Source organism: Sorex araneus, chromosome 8, assembly GCF_027595985.1.
Source record: "Sorex araneus isolate mSorAra2 chromosome 8, mSorAra2.pri, whole genome shotgun sequence".
In the NCBI taxonomy this organism is placed as follows: Eukaryota; Metazoa; Chordata; class Mammalia; order Eulipotyphla; family Soricidae; genus Sorex; species Sorex araneus.
This window is the reverse complement of record NC_073309.1, coordinates 30021046-30040912: the sequence shown is the minus strand read 5'-3', so window position 1 is coordinate 30040912 and position 19867 is coordinate 30021046. Positions and strand designations below refer to the sequence as shown.

The 19867-nt window shown below is 53.9% G+C and overlaps 1 protein-coding gene across 10 annotated transcripts in view; it reads right to left on the bottom strand.

Annotated features, from left to right (window-relative positions):
* LOC129406787 (nuclear receptor coactivator 5-like) overlaps nt 1-19867 on the bottom strand; it is a 55465-nt gene that overhangs the window by 10065 nt on the left and 25533 nt on the right. For 5 of the 10 annotated variants that reach the window (XM_055145677.1, XM_055145676.1, XM_055145683.1 and 2 more), the window contains 3 exons: nt 6415-6495; nt 1318-1397; nt 1081-1207 (listed from right to left, as the gene is read on the bottom strand). In XM_055145677.1, the coding sequence (XP_055001652.1) occupies nt 1081-1207; nt 1318-1397; nt 6415-6495 (288 nt within the window). The remainder of the gene's footprint in view (nt 1-1080; nt 1208-1317; nt 1398-6414; nt 6496-19867) is intronic. The other 5 variants (XM_055145681.1, XM_055145680.1, XM_055145682.1 and 2 more) reach the window with 2 other exon arrangements.

Below are 19867 nucleotides of genomic sequence, written 5' to 3'. Positions count from 1 at the left end.
GAACTGTGTGTGGGGAACTGAACTGTGCGGTGCACCGTCAGCCAAGGACCAGTCCAAATACGCTCCAGTTGACAGCTGGCTAGACGGGTGCCTCCACCCCTCCCGCAGTAGAGACGCCATGTACAGATAAGCAGACTGCGACAGAGGGGCTGAAAATCTCCACCAAGGAGTACTGGGATTAAGCACTTGCCTTGCCCACTGCTGACCCTAACTCAGCCCGACACCTCACCTGGGTCCCCTGGAGCCCCCCCACCAGGAGTGCTCCCTGAGCTCAACGCCAGGAGCAAGCCCCGAGCCCCGTGGGATGCGGCCCTGAACTCCGCCCCCCCCCCGACAGAATCTCCATCACTGTAAGGTTTCAGGTCTCCAGAGAAGAGCAGAGCCCGTGCTGCCTCGGCGGTCAGTTCTGTGCTGGGCACTCGTGGCCTCCCGCCCGGGGATCAGGAGCTGTCCGTGCCTTGGGCTTTGCCCAGTCGCTCACGACCTAGCCCCGAGGCAGTGTGCTTGCCCCCAGTCAAACACGGACGCCCCACACAACCCAGACCACCCCCCGCTCCGCCCCCCGCCGTCACATCTCACTTCCCTGGCTGCAGTGAGCACTGTGCACGCCCTAATGGGATGAGCTGCCCGGCAGGGCAGGCCTGGCCTCTGGGCGGGGCAAGCCACAGACTGTGTGTGCACGGGCCTCGGCCAAGCACACGCACAGCATTCTGGGAAGAGACGCACGCTCCTCCCAGCCATCAGCGAGGACACGGGGCTGCTCTCCGCATCGCGTGCCGGCATCCCACAACACAACACCAGGCCTGTCTGCAGTGCACGGGGGGCCGGGAGCGGGTGGGCCCCCACCCTGAAGGGTGCCTGCGATGTTTTTCGGATTGGGAGACGCCCTAATGCCCGTTTCTCACAAGAGTAAAGGTCACAGAAAAGCCAAATAAACAGCCGGAATAGGAGGGAACCACCCCGAGCACGGCCTGGCCATCCAGAGGGTGACGCCCACAGCCTCGCTCTCAGGGACTCGGGGGCCGGCCCCGTCACGCCTCAAGTACCCTCCTCCCCGAGTGCTCAGGAAATCAAGCCCACCTCTGCTCTTGGAAAATGGAGACCACGATGCAGTCCGAGGGCCTCCTCTGGTCGCGGTCCTTCTGAAGCGCCTGGTAGAAGTGCCGGAACAGGCCCTCCTTCTGGGCGTCCCTGCCGCTGGCATCGTCTGGAACACAGGGACGGCTCGAGCCTGAGGGTCCGGGGGCCTCCGACGGCCGGGCACGGGGAAGACAGGGGCCAGGAAGAGGCCGGTGGCACGGCCAGCGGGACTCTTACCTAACTGGGAGTATCGCTCCTGGTCATCGTCGTTCCCCTTGGAACAATCGCTCATGGTCCGCCATAGCTCTTCGATGCGGCTGGGTGAATGGAAACACAATCATTTGTGCAAAACGTTAAGTTTTCCTCTACGTGTGTAGCCCAAAAGCAAAAACAAACAAACAAACAACAACGAAAATCCCTAAAAAACCCAAACGCCAAATCCTTCAGATAACACAGAGAAATTTAAAGGCTGGAGTCGGGGCTGGAGTCATAGCACAGCGGGTAGGGCGTCTGCCTTGCACATGGGCGACCCGGGTTCCATCCCCAGCATCCCATATGGTCCCCTGAGAACTGCCAGGAGTAATACCTGAGTGCAGAGTCAGGAGTAACCCCCGAACATCGCTGGGTGTGACCCAAAAAGAGAAAAAAAACAGGCTGGTGTCTACTCAGAGGTAAATTTTAATGATGTTCAACAGAGCCATAGAGACAGGTAGAGAGGCTGAAGCCGTGTTCTGAACACCAGAGGGTGGGCTTAATCCCCAGCACTGCTGGGAGTGACCTCAATGCCCCAAGCCAGGAGTGGCCCCTAAGCTATGCCAGATGTGGCACCCAAATGAAAAATAAGGAACCCCTCTCAGAAAGAAAGATGCCAAGTCTGTCTCACTTTAGAGTAACGGGAGTGTCCGCGAGACTGTCCCGTGCACTCTCCTTACCTGTCAAGAACCAAAGCTCTGGCCTCAGCCAGCCCCAGACATAGTCATACTTTGGTTTGGGGGCCACACCCACCCAGTGGTGGCCCTGCACTCAGGAACCATATGGCACGTGGGGGGATGAGCCAGGATACAAGCACCCCTCCCTGTATGTCTCTCTAGCCTGAGACATTCATGCATCAAAGGTGCTATTTCAAAGGACACGAGAATCTTTCCGAAATGTTTGTCTTTTTTCTTTTCTTGCTTCTTTTTTTTGGGGGGGAGTCACACCCAGCTATGCTCAGGGGCTACTCCTGGCAGTGCTTGGGGGACCATATAGGGTGCTGGGAATTGAGCCCAGGTCAGTCATGTGCCAGGCAAATGTCCAACCTGCTCAACTATTGCTCTGGCCCTGACTTCTTTTCTTTTCTGCAGTACTGGGGATCAAACCCGGGGCCTCACATGCACCAGGCAGGCCATCTACTGCACTTCATGCAATCAGTTTGAGGAAGGGTGCACAGCTCTGACGAGGCACTGGAGAGGAATGGAAATAAATCCCGGGTTGCGGGGGAAGTGGAGGGGTGGGGGTGGGGAGGTGTGGCACAGTGACAGAGGATGTGCCCAGCCCTGCTCGGCCTGAGCTTGAGCCTGGCATCACAAAACCCTCCGAGCACTGCTGAGCATGGCCCTGGCATTCCCTGGGCATGACCCCTATTTGAAAAGAAATCGACAGTATGTTTCATTCTACTTTTAATTTGGGGCGTGAGGGGAGGGCACTCCTGACAATGCTCAGAGGTTACCCCTGGCTCTGCACTCAGGAATTATACTCCTGGCAGTGCTCGGGGGCTGGGGGGGGGGGGAGAGGGCACATGTGGGATGCTGGGAATCGAACCCTGGCCGGCTGTGTGCAAGGCAAACGCCCTACCCGCTGTTCTCTCTCTGTCCGGGCCCAGTATGTTTTCATCCTCAGTACAGAGCGCCAGTGGACAGGTCAGCCTTGCTGCCACAATGTGCAAAACTGAGGGCCAGATGCTGGGCAGTCTGTTAGCAATCTAAAGTCCCCTCTGAGGTGATCAAACAGAACGAAGGAGGGACAGGCTGGACCCTGCACCCGCAGTCAGGCCCGTGTAGGGGCGCCGGTCAGGACAGAGCCACGGAAGGCAGCAGTCGCTCCTTGCTCCCAGGGGCACAGCCTGTCTGCCCAGGAGTCGCCAGGAGTGCCAGGCAGGATGCTGCATGCATCCCCGGGCCCTCCCGACGGGGCAGAGCTGCGAGTCCTTCCCCCCAGGCTCTGCGCCCCCAGTGCTCTGAGGACCCTGGGCGTGCACAGAGCGGTCTGCCGGGTGGGGGGCTGGCTCTCCGTTCTTGCCTGCCCACGGGTGCTGCAGGGCACCTTGAAGCCGCCTGTTCTCGCTCCCCCCTTCCAGCTCTTCTTGCTCTAGAACTTGAGAACTCAGACCTCCCAACTTCCTGTGGAAACAAGTGGTCGGTCCTCAGACGCACCACAACCTTAAGGGACAGGAGGGGAAGGCTCGGACACCGGTACCTGCCCTGCCCTCCCCACCCCGCCACCCCCAGGAAAGGCAGCATGACAGTGTTAGAGGCGGCCACGGTCCAGATGGGAACCTCAGCCCTGTCACAGCTGGCCAGGGAAGCCGGGATGAGCTACATCACCACGCCTCAGTTCCTCACCTGTCAGACGGGGCTGTTCGGAGAACCTGCCTGGTTACGAGGAGAAAGAGCAGAACAGGGGAGGTGCAGGCCAGGCCCTAAGGCTCTCGGAGAGACCAGGGCCAAGAAAATCTCTGCATATGGCTCAAGAGTTCTCGGTGTCGTTTTCCAGGAAAAGTTTACCTGGGAGAAACTACCCTCCATTAAGAGTCACTCCTGATCCTCCCCTGCCAAGTGCTTCTGCAGCTGAGGAAAGCGTTTTTCAATTCTGAATTATTAATCTAATCTGACACAAATCTCATATTTAATGCAAGCTAGAGAGAGGCCCTGTCAAGGCTTATACATATAAAAATCAATTCAGACACAGTTCAAGGAAAACTGCGTTTACCAAAACGACAGAGGGAGACCCAAGGCAGGAATCTTGAACTGCCATGTTGATTTACCTATTTAGTTACTCAGAAGACCTCTACCGCTGCACGCGAAGAACAAAGTAAATCAAGACACAGTAACTTCAGAGGCGCTTTACACATTCTGGAACGCGACAGTGGCGAGAAACAATGAGGGGGAGGCAGGGAGGGGAGACAGCTCAGAGGGTGCGTGCGTCGCATGCAGGACCCCCCATGTGCCAGGATGGAGGTTGAGCACCACCAAGTGTGCCCCCCAAATGAAAACAAAATGAAACAAACAAAACATTACAACAACCACAACAACAATCCCAGAACAAGAAGAATGAACACTCCTCTACACTCAATTGTTAGATGAAGTAAGTCGTGGAACTATCTACCAGATCGAGTGTGGGCCCCCAACTGAATGAAAGCCAAATTCAAGGGTTTGCAAAAGGCCAGGGATGGGGCTGGGGGGCAGCGGGACTGCTGTGTGTGTGTGTGTGTGTGTGTGTGTGTGTGTGTGTGTATGTGTGTACGTGCGCGCGCACGCAGCCTGCCTTCTACCCCTGGCACCGTGAAGGAAATAAAGTCGGGAAAAGAACAGGAGAATTCAGCAATGGAAAACAAATTGTCAAATGCTTCCTTTTCAGCAGGTCTGACTTTAGGGGGGAGACTCTCCAAACAATAAATAGTGAGTTTTGTTGAAATATTGAATGCAATCAAAGTGAAAGTAAAGTGAAATTTATCAGTTACACAGGCAAGGGGGGGGTAGGGGTGGAGCTATACTGTGATTCTTGGTGGTGGAATATGTGCACTGGTGAAGGGATGGGTGTTCGAGCATTGTATAACTGAGACTTAAACCTGAAAACTTTGTAACTTTCCACATGGTGACTCAATAAAAAAATTCTAATAATAATAATAATAATAATAAACAAATTTTTAAAAAACAAAAACAAAAACGAAACAAAAAGAACAGGAGAATTCTAAAGAGTTTTATTATAAGACACAGCTTCCCTGGGTCTCCCACATGGTGTTCAGGAGGCCTCGGGGCCAGTGGGTCAATGGCCAGCGCCCAATGCCAAGGCCCGGGGGAGTACAAAAGGGTTACGTGGGCCCCCTCGGTGGTGCTTGGGGGCCGCCAGGGCTGCACTTGGCAGAATGCTCAAGGCCACGTGGTGCCAGGGATCCGGCCACGTGCAGTCCCACGCGTGGCAAGTGACCGCTGCCTTATCTCCCTGGGCCCTGATCATCAGACTTTTGTTTTTTGGGGGTGGGGGGGCCCCACCAGGCGATGCTCGGGGCTTTCTACTGGCTCTGCACTGGAATTACGCCTGGCCATGCTCCGGGGGCCATATGGATGCCCGGGATCAAACCCAGGTCAGCCGTCTGCCGGGCAAATACCCTACCCACCCTACTATCGCTCCAGCCCTTCTCCAACATTTCAGTATCTGTTTGTTCATTCCTAGAGTTAAAAAAAAATGTTTTGGGGCCATACCCAGCCCAAAAAGCAATGCTCAGGGCTTTTGGCTTTGCGCTTTGTGCTCACTTAAGAGACTGACACGGGGCTGAAGCGATAGCCCCGTGTCAGTCTCTTAAGTGGGAAGATAGTGGGAAGGGCATTTGCCTTGTAAGCAGCTGACGCGGGTTCAATCCCCAGCATCCCATATGGTCCCCCAAGCACTGTGAGGAGTAATTCCCGAGTGCAGAGTCAGGAGTAACCCCTGTGCACCGCCGGGTGTGACCCAAAAAGCAGGGAAAAAAAAAAGAGACTGACGCATATATTCTTGGATCTGGAGTACTGGTTCACCTAGTAATAAAATTAATTTGGATTTTTTTTTTTTTTTTGCCTTTTGGGTCACACCTGGCGATGCACTTGAGTTACTCCTGGCTCTGCACTCAGGAACGAGTCCTGGCAGTGCTCGGGGGACTATATGGGATGCTGGGAATCGAACCCGGGTCGGCCGCGTGCAAGGCAAACTACCCACTGTGCTATCCCTCCAGCCCCTAATTTGGATTTCTTAAACAGAGTAACGGTAGTGCCATACAGGGTGGGAGGTACGGAAGAAGGGCACCTAGGCCTGCTAGGGCCCACCCCACGGGAGCCCTCGAAGCTGCCCAAAACGCCACAGTGGAGAGGCCAGGGCAGCTATGTCCTGGCAGCCCGCAGGGCCGCTCTACTAGCCAGCACCCGGGCAACGGCAAGCGGCAGCGCGGACGGGCCCGAGATGATCAAGGTGACCTGGGGGACTTCCCCCAAAAGCGAGTATTAATAACATCCATTTTAACACACACACACGTCTGCACAGTAAGAACACATCTGAATTACACTAAAGCTTTTAGCAAATTGAGCCACAACAATAAAATTTTACCTTAGCATGTCTTCACCCTCCTTTAAGTAGCTCTCTTGGGGAGAATAAGCAGTCGGCAGAATGGGTTTATACGGCTTACTGCTGGAAAAACCAACAAAGACAAAAATGACTCTTTGGAAGGGATTCTGTCCCCTGGTCCGAGCATTAGTCTCTGCAGCTCTGGCTCACTCCGAGGTGATTAACTCCTCCGTTAACGCCACTTCCAAAACTCTCTTTAACAACGGCTCTTCTCAAAACTTGGTATTGTTTCAGCGCCTCTATTTTCGCTCCTGCTTAGTTCTAATTTTCTGGTCTCGTCTGCCTGCTCAAGTGCTTCTGCCAAGTTGACAACGGGAGAAATATCTGCCACGAGACAAGACCGCTATGATTTCTCCAACCTCACCACCCAGCGGCAAGGGACTGGACCTGACGGCGAGAGTGAGAACCATTCGCTACCTGAGGTCTTCTTTTTTTTCTTTCTTATTGTTTTCTTTCTGGTTTTCAGAGCTTGGAGCACCCTAAGAGGTGCTGTGGGGGCCAGAGAGACAGTGCAGCAAGTAGGGCGTTTGCCTTCCTACAGCCAAGCTAGGTTCGATCCCCAGAGTCCCGTATGTCCCCTGAGCATGGCCAGGAGTAATTCCTGAGTGCAGAACCAGGAGTAACCAACCCCTGAGCATCATCAGGTGTGAACCAAAAAGCCCCCATCCAATAAAAAAAAAGAGAGATGCCATGATAGAACCCAGGTCGGCTGTGTGCAAGGCTCGCACCCTACCCAACGGACTGTCTCTTAGGCTGTCCGTATTCTTCTTTGTCGCACTGTCCATTTGCAGTGGTACGTGGGTTCACAAGAGTGTAGTGTTTAGGTGACTTGGGGGTACACTTCCCACACCCTCCACACCGAACGGCCAGTGTCCCTCCACCACCATCCACGACCTTCCCACTTCTGCTCCCCACCCGGCCGCCCCAGTTCTGATATCAGACCAGAAGATGGTTCCCGCAAACCAGACGCTTCCCACTTGTTTCTACTCCAGGTAGGGATGAGATCACCCACGGAGTCTTTCTCTTTCCCTTGCTGACCTCTGGTTTGTTTTTTAAAGCCACTCTTTGCAAGATGCTCCACCAGTATCACCGCCATGTTTCATGGCTTATCAGTCAACTTTTTTTTTTCTTTCTGGGTTAAACCCAGCAATGCTCAGGGCTTACTACTACCCCCTGGCAGTGCTCAGGAGACCCTATGGGATGCTGGGAATCGAACCCAGGTCGGCTGCGTGCAAGGCAAACGCCCTACCCATTGTGCTATTGCTCCAGCCCCTTATCAGCCACTTTTAACATACCACATGCTAATTCCACTATGGGGCTTATGGGAAAAAAAAACAACAACTATTAAATCATTTATGTCATCAAGTCCCAGGACTAAGAGCACCGTAACTTACATGCCCGATGCATTCGTACCCGGGAACCCATCTCAGAGCTGCGGGGTGGGGGCAGGCTCCGTGCCTAAGGCGGGGCCGCACGTTCAAGCCTCAGAGTTGCTGGTGGGCACAGGGAACGGGCTCGGCAGTCCTGCCCTCTGGAATCCCACCCAGCACTCACAGAGGCTGCACCCGGGGTATCGGCAGGTGTACATGAGCACCAGAACTAAGACGGTGGAACACTGGGCCCATGAGTGAGACCCCGAGAACATACGTGTGATGATCACAGTATTCCCCAGCATGCACAAGCCCCACAACCAGGGGTCCAGATACTACAACCAAAGTGTGCGAGGCCCCTAGTCACCACAACGCCACCACAAAGGAAAGGGGCTGGGAGGGACAGAGCGACAGCTCAGCGGGAGCGGAACCTGACCCGGTTTGATCCCCGGCATCCCATACGGTTCCCCCACCACTGGCAGGAGTGATTCCTGAGTAGCTGAGCCAGGAGTAAGCTCTGAGCACCACTGGGTGTGGCCCAAAGACGAAAAAACCAAAATAATCATTTTCCACCTTCCTTTTTAATTTTTTTCCCCCTTTCTACCTGCTGTTCTGCTGCTGCAGCCAGGAAATGATTTTCCAGAGCTGTGATTAACGTAGGACGCGGGTCTAAATCAAAGACGAAAACAAACAAAAATAAAGGCTTATCATGTAAGAAGAAAACGAACATTGTCTCCAAGCAAAGGGAAAGAAACAAGGGGTAAAATGAGCTCAGCTTCGAGGCAGTGTGGCGGAGAGGGTTAAAAGAGTTACTAGAAAGTGTCGCCTCTCCAAACAGGATCAGGAGCACAGATGCTCCACTGGACCCTCTTCTCAAGGATCCTGGCCAAGTCTGAAGGCCACGAGGAGGCATCAGCAGATGGTTCAATGTGAGCAAGTCAAAAGCAAGTTGCATTCGCCGTACTCGGCTTCCTAGCAACTAGGCTCAACGATGCCAAGGAAGCAGCCGGCTCCGAGGGGAAGAGCCGCAGGAGATGCAGAGCCCAGCGGCCAGGCAGGGGAGGGGAGGCCCCCAGACACCCCAGCCGGCAAGACCGGTCCCTGCCCACTGAGACCCCCCCCACCCCAGCCCAGCCTCTCCGGGACAGCGCTTTCCCTCCAGCCTGCCTGGCCACAACTGCAACGCCAACCACTGATTCCTCCTCGAAAGGACGTTCAGGACGACCTTTCCACAGCAGCAGTCACACCCGAGGGCTGGAGAGAGAGAGTACATGCTCCACTAGGCCCCCTGGGCTTGAGTCCCAGGGCTGCTTCGTCCTCCCAGCGCCCAGGGGTGCAGCCCCCAAAACAAACTAACAAAAAGCCTCCAGTTGCTCATCTGAGCAGCCGGGCCGGCCGGCCAAGAGGAAGCTCCCCAGGCTCCTGGCTCTGCACTCGGGAATTACAGCTGGCGGTGCTGGGGGACCCTACGGGATGCCAGGGATGGAACCCAGGTTGGCCGCGTGCAAGGCAAAGGCCCTCCCCACTGTGCTATCGCTCTGGCCCCTTAGTCACTCTCCAGACACAGAACAGCCAGCCCTGAAGGTTCCCACAGCCCCGAAGGCCCAGGGTCTGAGAGTGAGAAATGCACACACGGATCCCGGAGCTTCCTCCTGCAGCCACGGGACATGGGTGCCCCTTCGGGGACTGCAGAAGAACCCCACGGAGGCGGGACGTCCTGGGGTAGTTACGTCAACAAGTTCGTCAGATACATCCCCAGCAGGCGCCAACACCAAAGGAAGGCTTGGGCGATAGCTGATACTGGTCTCCGGAGCCCTGGCAAGGCCGCTCACTCTCTTCTGACACATTCTGTCTCTCTAACTGGGGGCACCCTGAAAACGGCGGTTTTCCTACTCATTGAATGGGTAGGAGCACCACTGCCAAGTAGGAAATGAACCGGAAACTTCGTAAAGCAGCTTGGGAATGAAGATGTTTTCAAAGTAAGAGAGTTAAGCCTTACAACAATTGCAGGAGCAGCGGAACGCCAACCTCCACACACTTTTCGGTGGCTGCCGGTTTGGGGGCCACACCTGGTGGTGTGCCAGTCTTACCCCTGGTTCAGTGCTAAGGGATCATCCCTGACGGGCCAATACGGAGTGCCAGGGATGGAACCTGGTTTTGCCATGTGCCAGGCAAAAGCCCAAGTCATTGTTCTGGGGCTCCAGCCCCCACACCCCCACACCCCACTTTTGAGAGAGAGACGAGGAGGGGGCAAAGCCAACCTGCCTTCCGTGCGGCCAGCCTGAGTTTATCCCAGGTGGGACCGAGTGTGGCCATCTTCCCCACCTCCCCACCCCCGCTGCAGAGCCAGGAGTGTTTCCTGAGCAAGGCTGGGTCTGGCCCCAAGTCCAACAACAAAACCAGCACCGTACAAGGAGACCGAGGCTACGGTCATGTGACTTCCCGTGCCATTAAACTGTAAAGTCCAAATCCAAGTTCAGGAATGTCTGAGACTAAAATCCAGGTTCCTTCCGATAACGCCTCACAGCCCAAGACACTCTCCTGGACTACACCTGCAACTGTTTCTAAAACAATGAGAATGCGTAAAAGGGATAGAGATGGGGCCGGAGCAATTGCCTTGCACGCGGCCAACCGGGTTCAATTCCCTGCATGCCATATGGTCCCCGAGCACCACCAGGAGTTATTCCTGAGTGCAAAGCCAGGAAGGAGTAACCCCTGTGCATCGCCGGGTGTGACCCAAACAGAAAAAAAAAAAAAAAAAAAGGGGGGGGGGATAGAGATCTTAAGTCACTGTGAATTTTTATGAAAAATAGATTTACAGGGGCTGGGGCGATAGCACAGCGGGTAGGGCATTTGCCTTGCACCCGGCTGACCCGGGTTCGAATCCCAGCATTCCATATGGTCCCCTGAGCACCGCCAGGGGTGATTCCTGAGTGAAGAGCCAGGAGTGACCTCTGTGCATCACCGGGTGTGACCCAAAAACCAAAAAAAAAAAAAAATAGATTTACATTAGCATGAAAAAATAAAAACCTCTCGTTTAAAAACACAGAGCATGACCAGGGAGCCTGAGTGAATGGGTTTCCTTCCCTTGACGCCCCTGACTTGGGGACAGGAGCCGGCCCCCCCACGGGTCGAACATGCCAACATAAAGAAGCCTCAGAAGTCTTGGTGCTGCATCAGAACGATAGCACAGCGGTCAGGACGTTTGCCCTGCACGCAGCCCACAAAGGTTCGACCCCCGGCATCCCACAGGGCCCCCCAGGCAACCGCCAGGAATGATTCCTGAGTGCAGAGCCAGGAGGAACCCCTGAGCATCGCCACATACATAGTGGCCCCAGCACCCCAGAGAACCTCGCCAACCGGGAAAGTGAAACACACAGAAGCAGGCGGGCCTGCTCCTCCCGTTCCCCCGGCAACAGCCCAGAGCCGGGGTCCACACGCATGCCCCTGCGTGCCGGCTGCCGGCAGCTCCAGAGCTGGAACAGACCGTCTGAGTTCCTGGCCTGCTCAAGCTGCCATGGCACGTGGCCAGCCTCGGGGCCTGAGCACACAGTAGATTCTCGGTGGACCCGGGCCCGGGGGGGGGGGGGGGGCGGGGGGGATGGGGTGCAGGACCAAGATGCGGGCACAGTGGGGAGCCGGGGCGCGCTCTCTGCCAGCGTGCAGGTTGGCAGCCTTCTCGCCACATCCTCATCCAGCTCTGGTCAGTGCACACACACAGCGTCACGTGGGGCACTGCCCGACCCCCGTCCCTCTTCCAGCCCTGCCTCCAACTACACCCACACAGGCGCACACAGCTTCCGCACACGGGCTCTGGAAGGACGGCAGTCCTCGGGGCCAGAAAGCCTAACACCACTCAGCAGTAAAGAGAGGCAGCATCGGGGGGGGGGGGGGGAAAGGCGGCTCAGACAGAGAAGGGAGCGCCAAGTAAAGGGTGTTTGGAGGGCCTGCTCGGGATGAGAGGAGCGTGCTGAAAGTAGACTGCAGACCGAACATGATGGCCACTTAACACCTCTATTGCAAACCACAACACCCTAAAGGAGAGAGAAGTAAAAGGGAATGTGCCTGCCTCAAAGGTGGAGGGGAGGGGGTTAGGGTGGGATGGGGGATGGGAGGGATACTGGGAACATTGGTGATGGAGAACGGACACTGGTGGAGGGATGGGTACTCGATCAATGCATGACTGAAGCATAAGCACGAAAGTTTGTATGTCTGTAACTACACCTCATGGTGATTCACTGAAAAATAAAAAATTAAAAGAGAAAGGCAGCGATACAGAGATGACTCCAACTAACCAGGCTGACGGGGACCCCGGAGACAGCTTGGTGGGCTGGAGGGCAGGCTCTGCACACACCCTCGTCTGATCCCCTGCACCACACAGACCCTAGGACATATGGTGCCCCCAGCCCCTACCCGCCAGGCCCCCCCCCCGGAATGGTTCCCAGACAATAAGACCATCATACATTGTCAAAGCTGGGGGAGGGAAAAATGCGAGTCTCTTTCCTGGAGCACCTTTTGAAACCGACAGCTTCATCATCGGTGGGTTTGATGTGTGGCAAGCGTCTGTACTGGTGAGAAGATGTGTTGATTCTGGGATCCTGACACAGAGAGAACCTGCCCCACCCAGGGCGGAGACCACCGACACGCTTTCCTCAGGACTGCAAATTAAATGTGCCCGGCACCTCCCAAAGCCGCCAGGAGTGCCCCTGCGAGTATTTTTAACTTTGTACTGTTGTATCTCAATTTCCTCCAACTTATTAGACAGCTCTCTATTAAGTTCTCAGGGTAGGACCCACTGGGGATAAATTTTAAAATTAAAAAGATTTTTAAAAATCCACTCTTCGAAGTTCCATCATAATTTCAAATTTCACTGAAAACAATTTGAATTTTAACACTCCTCTGGAGAAATTTCAATCTAGCAGGGAAAAGATGAGTAAGACGGAGCACATGGGAAAAAGCCCCCGAGTCGTCCTGCTAAGCAGGGGTCAACTTGGAGCTGACGGGGTTGCCGCGGGACTCAGACACTGCAGTCCCGCCACCCCGCCGCCCCGATGAAGAGCGTTAGGGCCACAGAACAAACGACAGCATGGAGATTACAGCACGTAAATTCTTTTTTTTTTTTTTTTTTTTTGCTGTCACACCCGGCGATGCACAGGGGTTACTCCTGGCTCTGCAATCAGGACTTACCCCTGGTGGTGCTCAGGGGACCATATGGGATGCTGGGACTCAAACCCGGGTCGGCCGTGTGCAAGGCAAATGCCTTACCCGTTGTGCTATCGCTCCAGCCCCAGCACGTAAATTCTTAACTGCCCTAAGCGGGAAGCAACCAAATGCCCTTCATTAGTGAATACACAAACTGTAGCTAATCCATAACCATACAATGAGTATTATTAAGTGACAGAAAGCAGTCACAAAAAAGGCCTCAATGAATCTCTGGGGTTTTTTGGGGGGAGGAGGACGCAGGGGCACCATACCTGGCAGTGCTCAGGAATCTCTCCTGGCAGGTTCCAGGGACCTGATGGGATGCCAGGGATTGAGCCTGGGTCGGCCACGGGCAAAGGTAAGACGCCCTTCCCTCTGTACTACTGCCCCAACCCTGAGACCTGAATTAATCTCAGGCGCGTACGGCTAAGTGGAAGAGGTCAGTCCAAAGCAGTTCTATTTCCACGGCTCCAATGAGTGACAGGCTGTTCTGGAAAAGCAGAACTATAGGGAGGTTGAGAGAGAGCGACGGTTACCCACAGCTGTGACTCCACAGCTGACAGTGAAACTGCAGTGCATGACACCTCGAGAAGACCAGGGCCACAGCACTGAACCTAACCCACTGGATGGGGAGCCAAAAGTGAGCCGAACGGAGCACCATTTTTAGCACAGGTGGCTGTGTTCAGAACTTACTCCTGGCTCTGTGCTCGGGGATCTGAGCACTGCCAGGGGTAATTCCTGAGTGCAGAGCCAGGAGTAAACCCCTGTGCATTGCTGGGTGTGACCCAAAAAGAAAAAAAAAACCCACAAAAACACAGCAGGTGATAAACAGCAATGAGATCTCTTCCGCCCAGATCCCCCATTTTCCAGTAGCTAGGCAGTCACAGCCAGGGACTGCCCCCGGCGCCGAGTAATCCCACCAACAGCCAACATCCAGAGACTTAAAACCAAGCTCCCAGATCTATAGCCTGCTTCTCTCTCTGGGAGAACCTGGCAAGCTACCGAGAGGAGAGTTTCCTGCCCACATGGGAGAGCCTGGCAAACTCCCTATGGTGTATTCATATGCCAAAACCAGTAACAATGCTGGGTCTCATTCCCCTGGCCCTGAAAGAGTCTCCAATGGGGCATTGTTGAGAAGGACGAGTAGAGAGAGGCTTCTAAAATCTCAGGGCTAGGAAGTATGGAGACATTTCTGAGACCGCTTGAGAAATTCGACGATCAACGGGATGATGATGATGATGATGATGATGATGATGATGATGATGATGATGGTGATGATGGTATCTTTTAGGAAATAAGTGGCTGCAAGGCCACTATCCAGAGTTAGAAGCCAGCTGAGTGCCAGGACAGCCACAGAAGGTCACAGACTCTGGAGTCGCCCATTTCCACTTCAGATGGGACACATGGACAGAGACGACAGGAGGGCCGTCCTGCTCAATGCACCAGACTGGCAGCTTCTCAACCTCCTCAGCGTGAGCTGGAAATTCTATTCATTCAATACGTCCTCATTGCACACCTACGCTCTGGTGAGCAAGTGCTCGAAAGGCTGTTCCCGGGGGTTCAAAAATACAGCTCAACTGGTTGCATGTGTGCCTGGGTTTGACCTGGGCCCAGCACCTCCCACCAGCACTGCCAGGAGAAACCCGCACAGAGCCGAAAGCCGTCAGAGCCCCGCTAAAACACATGAAAATGGATCCTTTTTCACTGACCGCAACCCAGCAGTGCGCCCTAGATCAATATTTTATTAGTTTTGTTTGATGACCACACCTAGAAGCACTCAGGAGCCAGGTGGTGCCAAGAATCACGCCAACCCATGGGCCTGTATCACCCTGGTCCTAAATGGTTTAAAGAGAGCATAAAAAAAAAAAAAAGGTTTAAATTCCTCCAACAAGTGAGGAAACACATGTCCGTCAGTACTAACCCCATAAGCCAGGAGACAAATCTGCAAATTATTCTAGAATTCTAGACTAAAAAAAAAAAAAAAAAAAAAAAAAGTCACAGCTGAGAAAACAATTAAATTTACAAAGCTGAACCAAAGCTTAACCTCAATTATACCAAAGAGCAAATTCAAGAAGTACTCTCAGGAGGAATTAATACAATTCCAAAACGGCCGACAAAATGTTACAGACTGCCCTGAGTTTTAAATTTGGAGCGAAGGTCAGTGGGTAGCATACCAAGAGTGATCAAGGGGGGCTGGAACCATAGCACAGAGGGCAGGGCGTTTGCCTTGCATGCGGTCAACCCAGGTTCAACTCCCAGCATCCCATATGGTCCCCCGTGCACCACCAGAAGTAATTCCTGAGTGCAGGGCCAGGAGTAACACCTGTGTATCACCGGGTGTGACCCAAAAAGAGGAAAAAAAAAAAAATAAAGGGAAGTTCCCTCCCTGGGTTTGGAGCCGATTTGGATGGTGCTCAGGGCACAATCTATAGTGCTAAGAATCGAACCCAGGTATCCTGGGCACCACACCTCTTAGCTACCTCCTAGCCTGAGAGTTTTAATTTTTAAAACATTTATAGGGGCTGGAGCGATAGCACAGCGGGCAGGGCGTTTGCTTTGCACGCGGCCGACCCGGGTTCAAATCCCAGCATCCCATATGGTCCCCTGAGCACCGCCAGGGGTAATTCCTGAGTGCATGAACCAGGAGTGACCCCTGCGCATTGCCGGGAGTGACCCCCCAAGAAAAAAAAAAAAAAGCAAAACATTTATAAAGTGATTCAAACCCTTATGAGAATTGAAAAGATGGAGAGGACTCAAAACTCTGCACAAATGGCTTTTTAAAAAATTTATTTTAGGCGGCTGGGCCGGAGCGATAGCACAGCGGGTAGGGCGTTTGCCTTGCACGCGGCCGACCCGGGTTCGATCCCCGGCATCCCATGTGGTCCCCCAAGCATCGCCAGGAGTAATTCCTGAGTGCAAAGCCAGGAGTAACCCCTGAGCATCGCTGGGTGTAACCCAAAAAGCAAAAAAAAAAAAAAAATTATTTTAGGGGGCTGGAGTGATAGCAGTGGGCAGGGTGTTTATCTCACACGCGGCCAAATCAGGTTCAATACCCAGCATCCCATATGGTCCACTGAGCACTGTCAGGAGTAATTCCTGAGTGCACAGCCAGGAGTAATCCCTAAGCACCACTGGTTGTGACCCAAAAAGAAAACTGTAGCACTGTAGCACTATCTTCCCACTGTTCATCAATTTGCTTGAGTGGGCACCAGTAAAATCTCCATTGTGAGACTTGTTACTGTTTTTTTTGGCATATTGAATATGCCACGGGGGGAGCTTGCCAGGCTCTGCCGTGCGGACGAGATACTCTCGGTAGCTTACCAGGCTCTCTGAGCAGGATGGAGGAATTGAACCCGGTTCAGTCGCATGCAAAGCAAACGCCCTCCCCGCTGTGCTATCACTCCAGTCCCAAGAAGAAAAAAAAATTATTTTAGGGGCTGGAGCCCCATAGGGTCCCCCAGCACCGCCAGGCGTAAGTCCGAGTACAGGAGCAACCCATGGACATCGCCAGGTATTACTCCTGGCAGTGCTCGGGGTTGCTGGAGGCCTCCACTCGGGGAGTGCAGGATGTGTAGGCATCCACTCAGGACTGCCGTGACCCGGGACTAAAGGGCCCTACACTGCAGAGGAGATCTAGCCCTAAGGAAGGATATATGCCTTGAGATCTAGGGCCATAGACACATTTTTTTATTCTTTTGGGGGTGAGGGGGACACACCCTGCAGTGCTTAGGGATTACTCCCCGCTCTGCACTCAGGAATCACTCCTGGTGGGCTCAGGGGACCGTATTTGGTTCTCTGTCATATGGTTAGGCAAACGCCCTCCCGGCTCTACTACTGCTCCAGCCCCTGCGACAGTCCTTTGACGGGCGCAACCTCACTGCATTTGCTGTTGAAGGCGGAGAAGCGACGGGCTGAAGAGAGGTGGCACTGTGCTGTGGCTGGCACTGAACACAGAGCAGGTGCCTCGTGGCCTCTGGCAGCTGAGCCAGCAAGTTTACAGAGAGGAGGAGAGCCCGGTCAAAGGTCTGGAGAAGAGAGATTTCACTGCGAGGTTCGAATTCGACCAACATTCTGAGAAGGCGAAGGAAACACGCTCTCTCCACAGCCTCCCCAGCAAGCAACAGTCAGCCGACGCCGGAACCTCAGCCCGGGGAGACCCACGGAGACACGGACCAGCAGAGCTGGAAGAGATGCTCTTGCCCAACGCTAAGTCTGTGGTCGTCTGACCTGGCAGAAACCAGTACCTGGTCCCTGTGCTGCCCAGCGTTCTGTCTCGGCCTGGGCCTGGCCTTTCTTCTGGCAGGCGGCTCCAGTCTCTGTGACGACAGCCAATTTCCCAGCTCACAGAGACGTGAGCTCACAGAGATTATCCACATCATGCTGCAACGGGGGCTGGCTGGAGTCAGGCGTCCACCTCACACCGACTGGGGCTTGGCTGACGGGCTGCTGTGAATCCAACTGCCAGCAACCAGCCCCATGTCCCATGTCAGGGGCAAGCTGGGCTTAGCAGGCAGCCGAGTTTCCTCCCCAAGAACGGGATTCTTGGGGCTGGAGCGATAGCACAGCGGGGTAGGGCATTTGCCTTGCACGCGGCCAACCTGGGTTCTATTCCCAGCATCCCATAGGGTCCCCTGAGCACCGCCAGTGGTAATTTCTGAGTGCAGAGCCAGGAGTGATCCCTGTGCATCATTGGGTGTGACCCAAAAAGGAAAAAAAAAAAAACAAGAAAAAAAAAAACCAAGAACTGGATTCTCAGAGTGGCACTAAGACCCACAACGAAAAGTCACCTCCACTGCCGAGTGAGACAGAGACCTAGACCCCAGTCCTCAAAGTCAGCAGGAAACTGCACCTCAAGGAGCTCTTCAGGTCAGCCCCGGGCACCCTGCAGCGGCAGGCAGGAGGGTGGTGCAGGGACAGGATGGCCGACCCACCCGGGTTCCCTACTGAGGGGGAAGGTGTGTGGACTCCCTCCCTCTGGTCCTAGCATGACAACGATCAACAGAAAGGCACAGGAATCCCCAGGCTGCCTCCAATGGCGGTGGGGAAGGGAAGGGGGGAAGGCGGGGGAGGGAGGGAGGCGGGGGGGAGGAGAGCCGAGTGTTCAGCCTGAGCGTGGACTTCGCCAGCACCAGCACAGAACATCTACCGAACTCTTCCTCAGCTGCTGACGTTGGCGAGTGCCCAAGGGTGGGGCCCCGGAGGGTCTGCGCTTCTTCAGGAGAGCGGGGTCTGGACCACAGCCAGCCGTGCTCAGGGGCTGCCCTGGCTCTGCGCTCGGGGCTCACCCCTGGCAGCTCGTGCACTCCGGCCCCCGAGTCATCTCCCCAGAGTCCAGGATGTGTCCTCGTTATTCTCTGTGGTAGTCCAGTATTTAAAAGCACATGGGGAAAAAAAGATATATATGTATATATATATGTGTGTGTATATACATATATATATGTATCTATTATTTTTGATATGAGGAAAGATGGAAAAATGGCCTGGAGTGATAGTACAGCAGGGAGGGTGTTTTTGTCTCGCATGCAGCCTACCTGGGTTTGATCCCCAGCATACCAGATGGTCTCCCAAGGAGTTAATATCTGAGTGCAGAGCCAGGAGTGACCACCCCCCAAAATTGCTAGGTGTGATGCAAAAAGCACCACCATGAGTAATTCCTGAGTGCAGAGCCAGGAGTAACTCCTGAGCATCACTGGGTCTCACTCTCTCACATACACACACACACACACACACGATAGAAAAGGATGCTGGTTTTTTGGGTTTTGATTGTTTGGGCACCACACATGGCAGTACTTCGGGCTTATTCCATATTCAGGGGTACTGCTGGCGGGTTGGGGAGACCACGTGTGGTGCAAGGAGCGGGACCCGGGCTGGCTGCGTGAAGGACAAGCATCATACGGGCTCTACTATCTATCGCTCAAGCCAGGGAGAGAGTTTTTTAAGGAAATTCTATGACCTGAAAGTAAAAACCAGCAAAAATTACCAAAATTAAATCTCGGAGTCTTCAAAGTTTAGTACAGCGGGCAGGGGCGCTGGTATTGCATGTGGTCGAGATTTCTACCGGTTTCTACCCCCGGCACCCCATCATGACCCCCCAGCCCCACCGAGAGTCATCCCTGAGCACCACTGGAGGTGGCCCAAGACAGTAGAAACAAAAACAAAATCTTGCTATTTATTTTGGCAAGGCCCCGTTTGATCACAGGCATGGCATACGGTCCCCAAGTCCTGCCACAGTCATAATAGTCCCTAAGCATCGCCAAGTGTGGCCCTGAGCAAACAGAAAAACTAAATAAAAATTAAAAATTAAAAAATTAAAAATTGGGGGGCTGAAGTGATAGCACAGCGAGTAGAGTGTTTGCACTGCACGCAGTCGACCCGGTTTCGATCCCTGGCATCCCATATGTTCCCTGGGCACTGCCAGGAGTGATTCCTAAATGCAGAGCCAGGAGCAATCCCTGAGCATCACCGGGTGTGACCCAAAAAGCAAAAATTAGTTAATTAATTAAAAATGGGTACCCACATCCGGCATCTATGAGTTAATCTAACCTGCTAACCTACAACAGAGCACCATCATTTTTTAAATTCTTCTTTGTGATAGTTTAGGTAACATTATTACCAGTGTTAAAAGTTCATAGTTTCCTGGTGTACAAAGTCACTGCCCCTTCACCAAAACACTGCCCAGTACCTGCCACCACTGTTCCCAGGTCACATCTGTCCGACCTTCTTTCTCCCCCAACCCACAATCTGAGTTCTGTGCTCCAAGGCCAGGGGTGTGACCTCGTTCAGTAGTGTCTAGTCCCAGACATAGACTGCTTGCACTCACTTGTGGGATATAAAACACATAGTCTGAGACTCATCCCCAAGGA